General features: G+C 42.0%; 1 protein-coding gene across 1 annotated transcript in view; it reads right to left on the bottom strand.

Annotated features, from left to right (window-relative positions):
* Window positions 1-1,129: 1,129 nt before the first annotated feature.
* The window catches only part of KLHL32 (kelch like family member 32), a 139,952-nt gene continuing 124,611 nt past the window's right edge, over window positions 1,130-16,470 (bottom strand). The window contains exons 6-8 of the mRNA XM_066591439.1: window positions 16,228-16,420; window positions 15,770-15,864; window positions 1,130-3,486 (exon numbers count right to left, since the gene is read on the bottom strand). Of these exons, the coding sequence (XP_066447536.1) occupies window positions 3,325-3,486; window positions 15,770-15,864; window positions 16,228-16,420 (450 nt within the window). The 3' untranslated portion in view covers window positions 1,130-3,324. The remainder of the gene's footprint in view (window positions 3,487-15,769; window positions 15,865-16,227; window positions 16,421-16,470) is intronic.

Consider the following 16,470-nt stretch of genomic DNA (forward strand, 5'->3'; position numbering starts at 1 on the left):
CTGTGAGGGGGAAGGGGGACACTGTGATACTGGGGGCCGCTGTGGGGGTGTCACTATTATCGCTGGGGCCACTGTGGGGGAGGGGAGTCATTATTATTGCTGGGGGGAAACTATTATCACTCGGGACACTGGGGGGGGGGGTCACTATTATTGCTGGGGCCGCTGGGGGTGGTCACTATTATCGTTTGGGAGGGGGGGTGTAACTATTATAGCTGGGGTACGTTTACATGTGGTGAAAATGGGCAGGGTTGTTTCAAAATAGACAGCGTGCAGATTTTGACTGCTTTTTGGATGCGGAAATACTCCACATAAATTTCCGCTGAGGATATTCTGCAGTATTTCCGTGTCCAAAAAGCAGTCAAAATCTGCACGCTGTCTATTTTGAAGCAGCCCTGTCCTTTTTAGAACAACAAGGGTAAAATCATACGTCATGATAAGCCCCGCCCCCTGACGTGTTAGCGCTTTGCAGGATCTGCTGTTGCATGTGCGCCACACTCTGGACTTTCACTGCATAGACCCTTTTGGACCACCCAGTTTTACTTTTGCTCCATGTGATCTGTTTATAGAACATAACTGGACCAAGTGAAGTGGTGACAACAGAGATGATGCATAGACAACAAGAGGAATGGATGCATCGTTAGGACTGTAAGTGCTTTACAAACCGGATGCCTTCGGAAAGGGGAGATCAATAGGCTAAAAAAGGCAAACTGACAACCCCTTTAACAGCTGTGGTTTTCCAATAGGAGCTCATACAGTATACTGTTGGTGTGATGGTCAGGAGTCCACGTACTTTTGACTATATAATGTAGGTTGGGACATATTTAGCGCAGATGAGGCTCTTTTTGGGGGACACAGATAATAATTCATAAACGTGCTTTGTTGATATAGCTTCTGGTCCCAATCTTTGACAACAATAAATTTGTCTTTGAATCCATGTCCCTTCAGGCCCTAACGTATATTAAAGATCTCCATAGTCCTGCCTAACAATGTGCATTATTTCTATGCAGTGTGCTCTTTTAAACAGTTTGCAACAGAATTTTTCTGAAAAGCGAAGTGTCACAGATGCAACATTTCATTCTTTATTAACAGATTTGCATTTCCATATTGTAGTTTATTCTATGTCTGTAGTACTCTGACCGGTATATGTTTATTAAAATTACATACCTGACTTTTTTTGGAACACTTATTATAAAGTATTGCACTTTACTGCTGATCTTATTGCAGTGTTCTGTCCAATATTTCACAAATATTTACTACTCGACCCACATACCAAAATGGTTCCATTCTTTGCAATTCAACTGTTTCAAACTATAGTTTTCTTCAAAAAAATGTGACCTTTTTTCTGGATATAGGCATGGTGTTAGAAACACACTATACATGATCCACTGACATAGCAAAAGTAATGGGATTGCATTATGCAAATTGGTTATGAAGTGTCATTGCCTCAAGTGCTTGCTAGGGAATGCCCACACCTGTATAGGTTGTGAGGTGCTAATTTTGGGTGAGGTTGAACACACCTGTATAGTGGTAAGGCATAAATAATTTATTGGAGTTTGAATAAGACCCGACAGTGTGTGCAAGACGGATGGGACATTCCATTTCCAAAGCTGTGTGGCCATTTACCATTGTTCGATCCACAGTGCTGTGTGTGTGTACTGTGAAGATGTCGTTGAAGGCATTACCACCCACAGTAGACATTGCAGGTGATGAGAATGCATTCAGTGCTTAATGATCATGACTGGTTGCATCTGGTTAGCATATGTCTGTGTAATTCAAGCAGATATCCACATTCAATGCAGGAGGCCCTACACACATTCTACAGGTCAGTGCAGCGTGCTTTAGCTTCCATAGGATATGGGAGCAGAAGACCCATCCAAGCGTCTCTGTTAACACCGTGACACAAGCTGCAGCTCCTCACCTGAGCTTGTAAGGATGCCAACTGCTCCCTAGAGGGCTGGCAACATGTGGTGTGGTCTGAGATGTCACTGTACCATTTGTTTCAGACTGATGGAGTTTATGTATGCTACAGACCCCATGAAGCCATGGATCCCAGTTGTTAAGGTACTGTGCAAGCTGGTAGTTGTTCCATACTGGTGTGGGGTGTGTTCTTATGGCATAGGTTGGGTCCACTGGTCGATCTAAACACGTCATTGGCTGGTCCCTGTTAAGTTTCACTGCTTGGTGATAATTTTCTGCCCTTTATGGACTTCATGTACTCCTCACAAAGATAGCACAATGCATTATCCTGCTTGAATATCCTATTAGGCCCAAGTTGTCTAGAATTGGTTCAAGGAGCATTCTGGAAAGTTTCTATGAAAGGTATGGCCTGCATGTTCACCTGTCATGAGCCCGATTTGAGTATTTATGGGATGTGGTGGAGACGTCTACTTGTACCTGAGATCCTGCACCTGCAAATGCCACACGTCTGTGGGTGGCTGTCCGGACAGCTTGGCTCATCCCTCCAGACATCTTCCATCCAGTTTCTGCATTTTGCTGGGTTAGAGGGGGTTCTATACAATGTTAGTTCCTGTCCCATGACTTTTGGCATGCCAGTGAATATGTATAGATATATTAATTCTGATGCAATCCTCAATATGAATGAAATCTGCTTTTGTTTAACTTTTGTTTTTGTTTTTTTATTCGTATGCACTTCGGTGCACTGTTTAACTTATTAGCAGCAGAGTTGATGGTTTAGAAATGCATTAGCTTCACAACTCTTTCATAGTTCCATTTTATATATTATGTCCTTCTCTTCAATATGAAAGTCATTGCAAAGTTTTACTCTTAGAAAGAAACAATACTAAAAAATAATTACACATATGAAATAACAGTGATCTTTTGTGTTTGACATTCCATTATCCAATACATCCAATATGTTGCATATGTTTAGATTCTTGTCATAATGTATTGCCCTTTTAAATCTTGTTTTGTTCTTCAAAATAAAGTGGGAAAGTATACAGAAGCTGAGAAACTTAGACCAATACGTTCCAGTAAGTTTTTCTTCTGCTTCTGCTTCACTGCCACTAACGAGACCACCTTTGCTCTGGTGAAAAAGCAGCATTCTTGCATAGCCACTGTTTCCTATGCACCCTTATGCTGTAAGTAATCACTTGTAGTACTGTACAGAAGTATCCAGGCACAATGATTCCCTGCCTTGTACGGCTTAGAATATATTTTGATGCTTATGGCATTAGAGTGATTTGCCAACTGGCACAGGCTGTATATAGCACCAACCTTGAGGGTTGTGTTTTTATGACCTAGCTCTATCTTTCATCCACAAGAAAATATGTTGTGTTCACTTTTGTATTCTTCATGAAGTAATTATCACATTGTGCCTATTCTATGATGTGGAACTTGCAAAGTCTGCAAATTAGGACATGTGAAGTACGGAGCAGGCAGGAAGCATGTTGCTATCCCATTGGAGGCAAAAGGTAGTGTAGGCCCGTAGAACACTTCTTCTTTGCCTTCTCTGCTAACGTCCAGCACCTATAAGTTAAGAATCAAGGAAAGGAATTAGATGGTTAATATTTATATTCACCTTGCTTAACATAGTATTAAATATAAACAATAATTTGGGATTGTTCATATGGGGTAGATATGCTGCAGATTTTGCCAGCAATGTCCCCTTTTCCACCACCTTGCAAGCGTCAGAACAAGCTGAGGGGGACAGTTTGATAAATACGATCTTCAACCTTACTGGAATTCAGTTAAATACAATTGTAGCAAAAAAGTGCCCCAGCTGAAGACGAGGTTGAACTTCCATAAAATTAATCGTTGACATCACAAAGTATGAACTAGTTAAATGTATTTTAATGTATTTGTTTTAAGAAGATTAAGGGAAACCTCTTTAATGGCAGCCTAAGACTATGGCTGAATGGATACTTTGTATGTATTTGCAGTCTTGTGGACTGCAGCCAGATGTCAGTAGATGGAGAATTAGAAAGTTGTGGTATATTCAAACCAAGTCAACATAGTGAGTCTAGTCATTTTATAAATAGGCTTTACTTATCTTATACCACTTTTTAATTACAAAACAATTAATTGGCAATTCATGCAAAAATTGAATGAGTCTTCATCTACTGTGTAGCAGTGCATTATGGGATCTGAGATGGCAGTTACACACAACAATGCTGTTCAAGTATCAGACAGCAGAATGAAATGAAAACTTTAGTCAAAACCAACAGAATCTAAAAGACTTGAATGCAGCTATGTATATGAATGAAATAACATAACATAGAAATCTCTGCCTTACTGCTTGTATCTATTTTATACTACTGTCAAATTGTTGAAAGATGGAACTTCACTGTAGGCAAATGTAATTAACCGTAAGGAAAGGAAATTTTGATGCCACCATTTGTGTGTTACTTTAGGAAAGAACACCAAATAACCAAAAGTATGCCGAAGAGAACTTAGTCTAAATAACATTCCTTCAGCTTCCAGGTATCTGTCTTGCAACTGCACCTTCCAAAAGAATATTTCCCTTCTTAGATTTTTAGCAATCTTTTTTGTACTTTCCCCTGCAAATACATTCTTCTGTGCTGTGGATGCTTTTCTGTTTTCCGTGGGAAACATTTGAATCTGCATATAACACTGATTTGCATCTGAAGTTCTGGGCAGTCTGAGAACTGCTGGTACACTGCTGGCTTTGAAAAATAGGCAATCATCAAGAAGTAGAGACCATCTTCTTAGAAGGCCTAGTGTGTGGGATTAAAAATTGAGAAGTGGCAGCAGAAGTAAAGTGTATATTATGGGGAACAGTTGTTTAGGTGCCTGGATACTTCAAGGGCAGATTGTGTTATTTTGCAGTGTATATAGGAATTAGACGTATTCTTTAACATTCAAAGGTAGAATAAAAACTTTTTTCTTTTTTTAAGTGAAAAGGGGGGAAGGGATTATTATTTGTATAGCGTCAACTTATTCTGCAGCACTTTCAGGCAATTTATTCAGCTTTTATGGTCAAATTGCAGCAAAGAAGCCACTACTGTGGAATGTCCACAAGAAGAAGAGAATTGCTGGGGCCAAGAAACACAAGGAATGGACATCAGACAAGTGGAAATCTGGACTTTTTCAACTGATAAGTCGGTCTTTTTGAGAAGCAGAAAATGTGTTCAGATGGTTTCTGCAATGTATGGTTCCCACAGTGAAGCATGGAGGAGAAGGTGTGATGGTGTGCAGATGTTTTGCTGGTGACACTGTTGATTTATTCGAAATTCAAGACACACTTAAGGCCCATTTACATGCAACGATTATCAATCAAAATTCTTTAAAACGATGGCATATAAGCGATAATCATTGCGTGTAAATGCTACCCTTGTGCACTTTTTGTCTGAACTGTCTTTACTGTGATTTTTAGGTGAGTTTAAAAACCATGGTTCAGACTGAACTCTGGGTTCTCCATGGGAGCGGCTGATTACATTGTATTCATGCCCTCAGCCCATGCGAGAACAAAGGAGCTGATTGCAGAGCTCAGACCACCTGCTGAGTTCTGCAAGCAAAGCCCAGAGGCTAATTTGCACGCAAATGAAGCTGATAAAGTACTAATGGGCATTAGTGCCTGTTAGTACTTTATGCAAAATGATCACTAAAGCTGTTAATCTTTCAATTGTTTGAAATATTGTCTTTGCATGTAAATGAGCCTTTAACCAGCATAACTACCGCAGTATTCAGCAGCAATATGCAATTCAATTTGGTGTAGTGGGACCATGATTTGCTTTTCATCAGTATAATGACCCCAAACTATCTGAATTGGGTTTGAGTTGGACCAGAGCGTGAAGGAAAAACAGCCAACACGTGCTTAGCACCTCTGGAAACTCCATCCAAACTTTTTGAAAACTAATCCAGAGGACTACTTCAGGAAGCTGATTGAGAGAGTGCCAGGAGGGTGCAAAGCGGTCATCACAGCAAAAGGGTGCTACTTTGAAGAATCTAAAGCATAAAATATATTTTGGTTTGTTTAACTCTTCTGTTATACTTAATTATGTATGTGTTCCTTCATGGTATTCATAGTTTTTCATGTCTTTAATGTGAATCTACAATTCTTATACAATGTCATCTCACATTTTAGGAGTAGTGATTCTGCACACAGCAAAAGAAAAGACAAAGTAAGAGTACTGTTGTATTATGTCACCACTGGAAGTTAGGGGTGGAGACATAATACAGCAGTGTTGATATTTGTACACACCCCCAGCTAGTGATTGGCTGTGTCCGCTGTTTTGTTATGTGAGTGTATCACCTCTCAAGTGCCGTCCGGCCAGTACTGATGTCGTCTCCTTACTCTGCCGCCCAGGTCACACAGAAAGCCGCTGCAGTGTCCTCTCATGTGCCAGCTCCTGTCCCTCGCTGCAGGCTCCAGGCGTAGCCACTGGGACTGGCAGTGCTGTGCTCCCTGGTGGACTGCTGGGTCAGCAGCTGCTGCTGCTGATGTCTGCGGCACTTTGTTCCCTGTGAGTTCCATCAACGCTACTGCTGTCTTTTCCCTCCCTGCACTGTTGGCAGTGTGCTCCCCGACAGACTGCCATGTGAGGAGCTGGGCGCGCCGCTTTGCTCACCCCCGCCAGGGAACGGGGACATAGACTCGAGCCCTGGGGGTGACAGTGCAGGAGCAATAATCACATCTCAGTGCCGGAAGCCACTGGGGGGACGGGGACACAGACTCCGGGGCTGGGGTTGACCGTAAGGAGTGAAAAGGGAGAGTAGACACTGGAGCAGGGACCAGAGATTGTGGAGACCCAGCGGGGCAATCACAAAGTCTCCACAGTGGGTGATCTCCACAATACTGCCTGCCAATCGGAAGCTAGTGGCTTGACAGGGGGCATAAACTCCTGCTTACCCAGGTCAGCCCCTAGCTTCTGGTGGCGTCAAGATACAATAATACCATGCGTTGGATATGCCTTTAGCAGGGTGAAGACTGGTGCCCTCCCTACAACACACTTCCATGCCTAGATTCTGTACTCAAAATCTGTAAGCTCTAATTGCTGGAACAGACTGGTAATAAGAAAATATTTTTATAAGGGAGATGATAATGACAGGTAAGAATTGCTATGAGAAGACACCACATTCACATTATGAAATAAAGTAGTTTGAGCATAATCATATATTTAATTTCAATCAAAAAGTGTCATAGGCTGTGAGTTTATATTGCCTTTCTCATTATCCAACTTAGCACTTGTGCAGAGCAAAGCGTGAAAATTTGCCTTGTTGGCAAGATGCCAACTGGTAAATTTCCAATTATGGATTGATTTTCCTCCATGTAATACACTTATTGTCAAAAAAAAATCAAGCAGCTAGAAGGAGTTGTCAGATGTGAATGAAACTTTGTGTGTGATTGTAACGTTGACATAAGTAAGTGATTGCAATATTGGAGCAAAAGGATAATTTACTGCGAAAAACTGAGCACTTGAAGAAAGACTCTAGTATCCTGTGGGCTGCCTCTAGCTTGGATGCGAGATGTGATACAGGTGGACGTGGAGGCATACAGGTTCCATGTGGTATCCTGCAATATATAGGTCCACATTTTCTGTAACTGAGCTTGTGGATCGTGCAACCTCATAGGCTGTCGAAGTTGGCATCCCAGATGGTCCCATATATGTTCTATTGGTGATAGATCTAGTGACTGGGCAGGCTACGAAAGGAATGTTGCGGAGACATTCCTGTGACACCCTTGCTGGATGCAGCTGAGCATTATCCTGCTGGTAAATACCTCTTGGAAGTCCTGTCATGTGAGGAACACATGGGGCTTCAGGATGTCCCAAACATATTGCCGAGCGGTCATTGTCCCTCGCACCACTACTGGGGATGACCAACTGTTGTATACAATGGCCCCCCAGATCATCACACTAGCAGTGGGGGCAGTGTGCCGCTCCACAGTAAAAGCAGGATTAAAGTGCTCACCCCTAGGTCTCCAGCCACAAACACAGCCTTTGTCAGCGCACAAACTAAATAAGGATTCGTCAACCTGGTTCCACTCTGTAGTAGTCCAGTTGCATCATTCACTATACCACTGCAAATAGAGGTGACAGTGGGTGGGTGTAAACGGTCGTACACATAATGGGTACTGTGGAACAAAATTTCCTTCAGCCAAGCGCCTGGAAATAGTTCCAACAGACGCAATGCCTGTAATGATGATGCCAACGGCCTCTGAATGGTGGACAAGGAAACAGTTGCAATTGCTTGTTGGCCAACCATACAATCCTTTCTGCTGGTGGTCTGTCGTGGGTGGCCTAAGCCCACTCACCTTGTGTGCGTGCCATTACAAATCCACTGGTCCTAACACCTTCTAACAGTCTGGTCAGAACGCCGCAGGTGGCAATTAGTTTGTCAATATGAGCATGCAGCTTCTTGCATTCCAATAATGTGCTCCCTCTCAGACTGTTAACTGGCTGAAATCACTCAGACTGTGTTTTAGAGGCATGTGGTCAACAAGCTCTATAGGCGAAAAAGAGGTCTCACGTTGCTTATGAGAGTCTTTTTACAAGCCTAAGGTGACAAAACCGTTCATTTAATCACACTACAACTCTAATCATTTGCATATCTATCTGACATGTACCTGCATGCCGAGTTTTTCAGAAAATAGCAAGTCCTTTTAGGTGCTTAATTCTTTTTTTGACAATGTACGGTATGTGCTGTGTGCTTTATTGTGTACAAATGACTGTATGCACCCTGAACTATATTTTAATACGTGCTGGCTTTACAAAAGATTCTTTTAGTAAATATCTGTCCATGCAATGTGCTTACTAAATTTATTTATTTAAGTCAGTGAAAGTGACCCAGTGATACAGTTCATTTAGCATGAAGTTAGTACTATTACCGCTCTACCTCATCTGGTAGGTAGGAAAACGTAATGTCTATTCAGGTTAAAACTTATTTATATTTAGCTAGTGAAATATATAGGATGCAAAAAATAAAAGCTCAACATTGCATTTCTTTTCTAGCCAGTATGGTTTGTTTTTCTCATGTAAATTTACATCAAGTTCTTTCAACCTGACTGTAAGATGCAGTCTGCCCCACTTGACTGGATAGCCCTTAGCTGAAATGAGGTTGCTGGCTAAAAACAATGACAGCTAACACAGGTTATAAGTGAAAAAATCATTCGGTCTGATCATTGCTGTTCTGCAAAAGTGTTGACGTTCAATCACTCGAAAATACAGGAATGAACTTGGAAAGAAGAAGAGACGAATAGCGTTTGAAATGAAGCTTGTCCACTGAGTCATAACACAGGGCTTCAATAAGGAAGCTGTGCTACTGATTGCCACTCAGCCTCAGTGATTGACACGTACAGCACACATACTGTACATATTTCTTCAGGACTGGTAAATGCATATCACTATACTGTTTAAGTAAGTTCGTAGTCTTTCCTTTGCCTACTACTGTTATACCAATATTTATATTTAATACATGTTATAGATCTAGACAGCAGAGTGGCCAGTAGTTTTCACTGGATCTGCATGTAGCCTTTATGTAGGGTATGTTCATGGGGGTTGTAAATGTTGCAGATGTTTTGATGGAAAATCCAAACCATTGACAGTACAAGCCATGCCGATGAGAAAAATTCAACACAGAATTGACATACTGTGGATTTAAAATCTTCGGTATGAGTGTATATTACCCTTTGTAATGCAAACGTAAAATCCATAGAACCAAAATCTGCTGCAAAACTCTACTACTAGGTGCGATTTTTGCAGCTGCAGATTAGCTGTGGAGTTGTAGCGGATTTTCTGCTGCGGAAAATCCATAGAGAGTATGACCCATGTTATCATTCCCTTATTCACCCATAAGCCCCATTTACACGGGACAAATTTCTGGCAAACTATTCCCGACACTCGTCCCCACATGTACTCGCTCCCATGCTAGGGGGCCTAGCACTGGTTAACCCTCCCCTAGCAGTCCTGACATGAGGGGAAACACCAACCTGCAGTGACGGCAGCTTCCAGGAACTCTGATGATGTCACGGCATGTGATACCCTATGTGGAAGGAGTCAGGGATCACATGACCACGGGGGAGATCAGTAAATGTAGAACTCTGCGCTGTGGGGGTCAGGATGACTGGAACAGAGCTGTGTGTGTGATGTGTGGGGGTCAGGATGGATGTAGCGGAGCTGTGTGTCTTATGTGTGGTGATCAGGATATCTCCTGGGTGCATATATATGGAGCATGCTAGTATAACCTGGTATATCACTATATACAGCCGTTGTACATACATAATAATATTCTGTAGATACCCAGGTTAGGGCTTCTTCACAAGGGCGAGCGCGATGTGTGAATTACGGCCCTATATCGCGTTTCCCACCATGTGAAAGCCCCATGAATAAGAGGAGTTTTCATGTGAAAACAGTCTTTCATCACTGCAGGGATGGAGGGAATCCCCACTGCGGATGTCACAGCCGCAGTAGAGGATTGCGAGCTTAGCTGCACGTCAGCAGGGAAACATTAAACATGATACAAATAGCGCATTTTTCACTTTTTTTTTTAGATGTTTTCGCTTAGACTTCTCCATGAATAATGGCAGAAAAAAATGCATGCTAAACATAAGTAAACAAATAGTCAACACCCCAAAAACACCTGTGAAAAACTCTTGTGTCGGTTAAAAAATTTTGACATTTTTTTAATCCATTCTTGGGGGCGGGATCACCCAAAAATTGATGGTTCAGGGATGTCTTAAAGGAAATGTATCATCTGTATGCTTTTCACTAAGGTAAACCAGATAGTTAAACATATGCCATTTATCTCTTTTTTTTAATTCTATTTTTATTCTTTCATTATAGATTTTCTTTTTATTCTATTGCCTGTACATGACTACGGGGCGACCATCTTGTCTTTACTGTAGTTCACAGCATTTAGAGAGATGCTTTACTGCAGAACTCATGGGCCTTTCACACAGTGGACAGAAGTTGACCTAATAATTTCTTTGGTAGACTATTCCAGCATGCACTGTGATCTGTGCAGGGAGGGGGAGGGGGTGAGCCGTGATTATCACTTTAGCCTCAAGATTCTTGTTAATGTTATGTGTTTCAGTAGCATCGTGTGAGAGGAGTTTTTCAGAACTAAAATTAATCAAGAGCTCTTAGGTCCACGATGAGTCAGGCTCAGCTCTCTGGCTTGGCCATCTTGTCAATTGAAAACAAAGTAGTGAAAGGAATTGATGATGCGATTTCAAAATTTTCAGAGAACAAAGTCAGGAGACAAGGGATTTAAGTGGCTATGCTCACAATTAGAGATGAGCGAGCATACTCGCTAAGGCTAACTACTCGGGCGAGTAATGCTTTAGCCGAGTATCCTCCCGCTCGTGTCTAAAGATTCGGCTGCCGGCGCGGGTGACAGGTGAGTTGCGGTGGTGAGCAGGGGGGAGAGAGAGAGGGATCTCCTCTCCGTTTCTCCCCGCCGCTCCCCGCCCGCCACCGGCACCCGAATCTTTAGACGTGAGCGGGCAGATACTCGACAAAGGCACTACTCGCTCGAGTAGTTAGACTTAGTGAGTATACTCGCTCATCTCTACTCACAATGTTAAGTAAATAAACCAGAAAATTACACTTGCAACTGTAAGTATCTTGTCTTTCCTTCTTTTAATAATTTCAGAATTAGGTAGGGTGGGGGTTTGACAAAAAAAAATTCCGCACCGGGTACCACCTGAACTTGCTACACCGCTGCGACAATCGTCCAGTGTAAATGGGGCTTAAATCTAAAAACCTAATGATAGGTTAATTAGCTCCCTATAAAACTGGCCTAAAGCCTCATTCACTTAGTGTAATTTTGCTGCAGATTCCAAAGCTTTTCAGCATTTTATTGAGGGCTGTGGAAATCCACAAGGACATATTGAGTGGATTTTGAAATCGATGTTGCTGAGAAAAACTTCAGCATGGTTTTAATACTTCAAATGCTGTGTGAACAAGATCTATTGCTTCCTTCACTCAGCATTTTGTGGTATTTTAGAGCTTGTAGGAAATTCCATGAATTTCACGCATTCTATGCAAGCTTTTTTGTGTTTTTTTTTTTTTATTGTTCACACATTTTTTTGACCTGCATTTGTTTTTCATGCTATTTTCCTCCTGAAAGGAAGCCTATGGCAAAATGCCAGGAAAAAAAGCCTACCATACCTACACCTCACTGCTTTTGCAAAGAACAAATGCAGTTGACCCAAAAAACAAGCAAGTGAAAAACAAAACACACTTTGTAGCACATTTTGCCAGCAGCAGAAAAAGCACTTCAATTCTTCCATTGTTTTTTAATTTTTTTTTACAGCGTTAATCATACAGCATTAATGACACAATACATTTTTTCTGTGGTTCAGTACGATTATAACGATACCAATGAAAAACCCTTTGTTTGGAAGTCTCCGATTTTGCTGCAAAGTCCCATAACTTTTTTATTTTTCCATGGATGAAGCTCTGTGAGGTTTTGTTTTTTGCATGGTAAACTGTACTATTTTTTTTTTTACTATTTTGGGGTACATATGACTTTTTTGATCACTTTTATTGCGCTTTTAGTGAGGTAAAACGAACAAAATAAGCAGTTTACCTCCTTTTTTTTACGTTTCTTGCTGCGCAGGATAAATAGTGTGTTTATTTTACAGTACAGGTCCTTACAGACATGATGATACCAAATATGTGGTGGTTTCCTAAAAAAAAATTATACAAATAGGCAAAAATGAGCAAAAAAGGTTTTTTTTTCTTGTTTTTTTTTATACCCTCTATGTCTCAATAGGAAGCCTGAGCCATAGCAGCTATGATCGCTATGATAAAGTACTGTAGGACTTCTGTACCGCAAAGCTTTATCGTTTGTAATAGCGATCATAGGCAATCGCAAGCCAGGATGCCATCACGTGGCATCCTGTTGCCATAGCGACCTGTCGACCCTCTGCAATTACATTGCTGAACAGCGCCCTCCCTCTGTGAACGCTTTACATGCCACGATCTACATAGATCACAGCATGTAGAGGATTAACAGTGGGGATCGCTGTTCTCATGTACTCCCACTGTTGCAGCGGGATGCCAGCTATCAGTATGGCCTCCTTCCCACGAACGGATTTACGCCGCGTAAATTCGTGGCAAAAATCCGCTGCGTTGCCCCCTGCTATTAGGTTCTATTGAACCTAATAGCTCAATGCTCACGGTGCGGAATTCCACCGCGGAATTTCGCACTGTGAAATCTCCCGTCCTCACTCGCAGCATGCTCTATTTGCCGCGGGTGTACGCGCTGACGGCTTCCATTGCAGTCAATGGAAGCCGTCCGTTCACGCTATCTCCCGCTGTAACACAGCGGAAGATAGCGTGAAAACGCTTTCCCGCCTACCGCCGCCGCCGCGTCATATGACGCGGCCGGCGCGTCACGTGACACGGCCGGCCGCGTCATGTGACGCGGTGGGCGTGTCACATGACGCGACGGCGGTGGGCGGGGAAGCGTCTTCACGCTATCTTCCACTGGTAAGTATGGGGTCTCTGGGGGGCGCCGTGACGGGCTTCACTGCGGAATATTCCGCTGCGGAGCCCGTCACGCTCGTGTGAAGCCAGCCTAAGGGGAAAAACACCAGAGAGTCAAATAAAAAACATGCAAGTGGAAAAACAACCCCACAACAAACTGCATTGTTTGTAGTCATTTAATATTTCCTTATTGACTTTCAGCTAATATCTTCCGGTAGCGTTTTTTGCACACAAAGAACACACTAACGTGAAAGTTTTCAGAAAGATGCTAAGTTTGCAACTGGCAATATGTGTGTCTCAGTGATATACATGCTGTGTACCATCTCCAGTAAAGGATGAAGGCCTCTAGGCTGCTTTCACACGGGCGACGAAATAGCGCAATTTCCTCACGATGCAACACTGCTACAAATTGCATGTATGTGAAGCCCATGGTTTCCAATGGGTTCCTTCACTTTCACGCTGTGTTCTCTGATGCGGTGTTGCAAGGGGAAAAAAATTGCCGCATGCTCTATATAGCCGCGATTTGCGATTTCGTTTTTTTGTAACCCATGTTTCCCCATGAAACTTTCATTTGTGTTGCATTGCATTCATGCAATCTGATGCGACTTTAACATTAGAAAGGCATACCCTAATTTTTCTGCATTTTCAGGGGGGCTTGAAATATAAGCTCTAACCCAAAAATAACCCCTAGCTGCATTACATAGAGAGAAAAAAATACATCCCCTAACAGCTGTGGTCCTGGTACTCACGCTGGACTCCTTCACTCCGGCACACTTGCTTGCAGTCCTCAGCACATCGCTTCCTTGTTACAGGGTTTATAAAGCCTGCCTCCAGGAAGTGATGGCGGTGATTGTTTGATTGAGCGCTGCATTGATTAGCTGAGCCACGGTGCTCAAGAACCAATCAGAGCCCTGCCTTCCTGGGAGCAGGGTTTTCTGAACCTTGTAAGCAGGAAGTGATGTGCTGAGGACTGCAAGCAAGTGTGCCGGAGCGAAGGTGACCAGTGGGAGGACCCGGACCGCGGATTTTAGGTGATGTATTTTTTTTTTTAGCAATGCAGCTAGGGGTTATTTTTGGGGCAGGGCTTATATTTCAACACCCCCCCCCCCCCAAAAAAATCAGAAAATTAGGGTAGGTCTTATGTTTGGGATAAGTCTTATTTTTGGTTAAAATAAAACCTACCCTGAAATCGTAGCAAAATCGCATGACAAAATGCAGCGATATCGTGCAAAAACCGCGGGAACACAGCTGCAATTTTCTCATGGCAAAAGTGCTGTCATCTGTGTGAAAGAGGCCATACTGAGTTCTTCACATACTCTATACCACTTATCTACTGCCACATTCATTTCCAATTCCTATTGCTACTTATTCATAAAATTGTATTTAATTTTAGCCGTTTCAATTAAACTATTGTAGATCTATATATAAAGACGAAAGCCCTTACTGACTGACTGACTGACTCACCGACTCACTGACTGACTCACTGACTGACTGACTCACTGACTTACTCACTGACTGACTAACTGACTCACTGACTGACTGACTCACTCACTGACTCACCACTAATTCTCCAACTTCCCGATGTCGTAGAAACATGAAATTTGACACAAGCATAAATTATGTCCAAAATAGGAAAAGTTAATGGGTCCCAACTCGATTATTCAATTCTAAGCGCAAAAGAATTAGCGTCCAAATTTTACGTACGTAATCTAATTCTCTCACTTCTTGATGTCATAGAAATTTGAAATTTGGCACGGGCATTGATTATGTCATAAATAGGAAAAGTTACTGGGTCCCAACTTGATTATTCAATTCTAAGCGCAAAACAATTAGCGTCCAAATTTTATGTACGGTATCCAATTCTTTCACTTCCTGAAGTCATTTTATATAAAGGAAACGTCGCATGGTTACCTCCCTGTGGTGTTTCCTGGGTAACGCAGAGAACTATGCAAAATGGTGAACATATTTTTTTCCTCGGTATCTCTAAAGTAACCACGACTTCATAAGATTTTCTGTGTGAACACCAGATAAACACCAGTACCAAATTAACTCGGGCGAAGCCGGGTATATCAGCTAGTTATAGATATAAGAGAGAATCCTGAATGTCCATATTTTGGTGAAATAAGTTCTTTTAACCTGTTTGACCCATGTAAGCTGTGCATCCAAATACCTCATACCCCAAACTACAGTAATTAACCACACGGTAATTGCTCACACGGCACAAAGACAATACTATTTTGTGGTTTGGCTACTCAGCACAAAGATAATGCCACAGTGTCTATTTGATATATAGAATTTAGACTGCGAGACCGTTGGGTTCAGCTGCAGAATGTGTAGGAAACATAAGCAGATTTTACCTGTATACAGGCCAAAGGTTCATTCGTCCAAATTGAATAACCACCAACCAAGTAGATTCTTCCATTATGAACAGCAACTCCAGATTCATTTTGCCCTTGGTAAAAAAAAAAGAAAAAAATTGTAAGAAAAATGCCTATTAATATTAACATACTTCTATCCAAAAATTGATTCAATTCTGCTTTTGCTGCTCATGTAGTTATGTGGGCAGTTCATCTGGTTTGTCCAGCGTGTATTATAAGTTATATCAATGTAGAATATATGCTCATGTAGGAGATGAGTACAACAGAGATGATTACAATGGATGAGATTCTGGCTTTAACCCAACAATATACAAAGGGAAAATTAAGTGAAAGTCCTTTATTGAATAGACAGAAGATTGTATGGACTGTTTAAGTCAGGCTGCCTGGAATGTCCCAGCGATATATGTAAAATCAGATTATCATTGGCAAACACCCACCTGTGAGTAAGTTAAAGTTGCAGCGTGTCCACTGGTCTGTGTCAATATTGTAAGAGTCTATGTGTCGCACCAAAATCCGATCATTGTTGTAATCTAAATCATTTCCACCCAGGACATAAAGCTTCCTTTGGACTGCAGCCATGGCGTGGTAAACTCTTCTCTGCAGCATAGGGCTGCGACTAATCCACTTATTCTGGAAAATACAAATTAGCAATTTCTTTGGCATCCTGCAGTGGTTACAGA

The sequence above is a fragment of the Eleutherodactylus coqui genome, chromosome 1 (genome assembly GCF_035609145.1).
Source record: "Eleutherodactylus coqui strain aEleCoq1 chromosome 1, aEleCoq1.hap1, whole genome shotgun sequence".
Classification (NCBI taxonomy): Eukaryota; Metazoa; Chordata; class Amphibia; order Anura; family Eleutherodactylidae; genus Eleutherodactylus; species Eleutherodactylus coqui.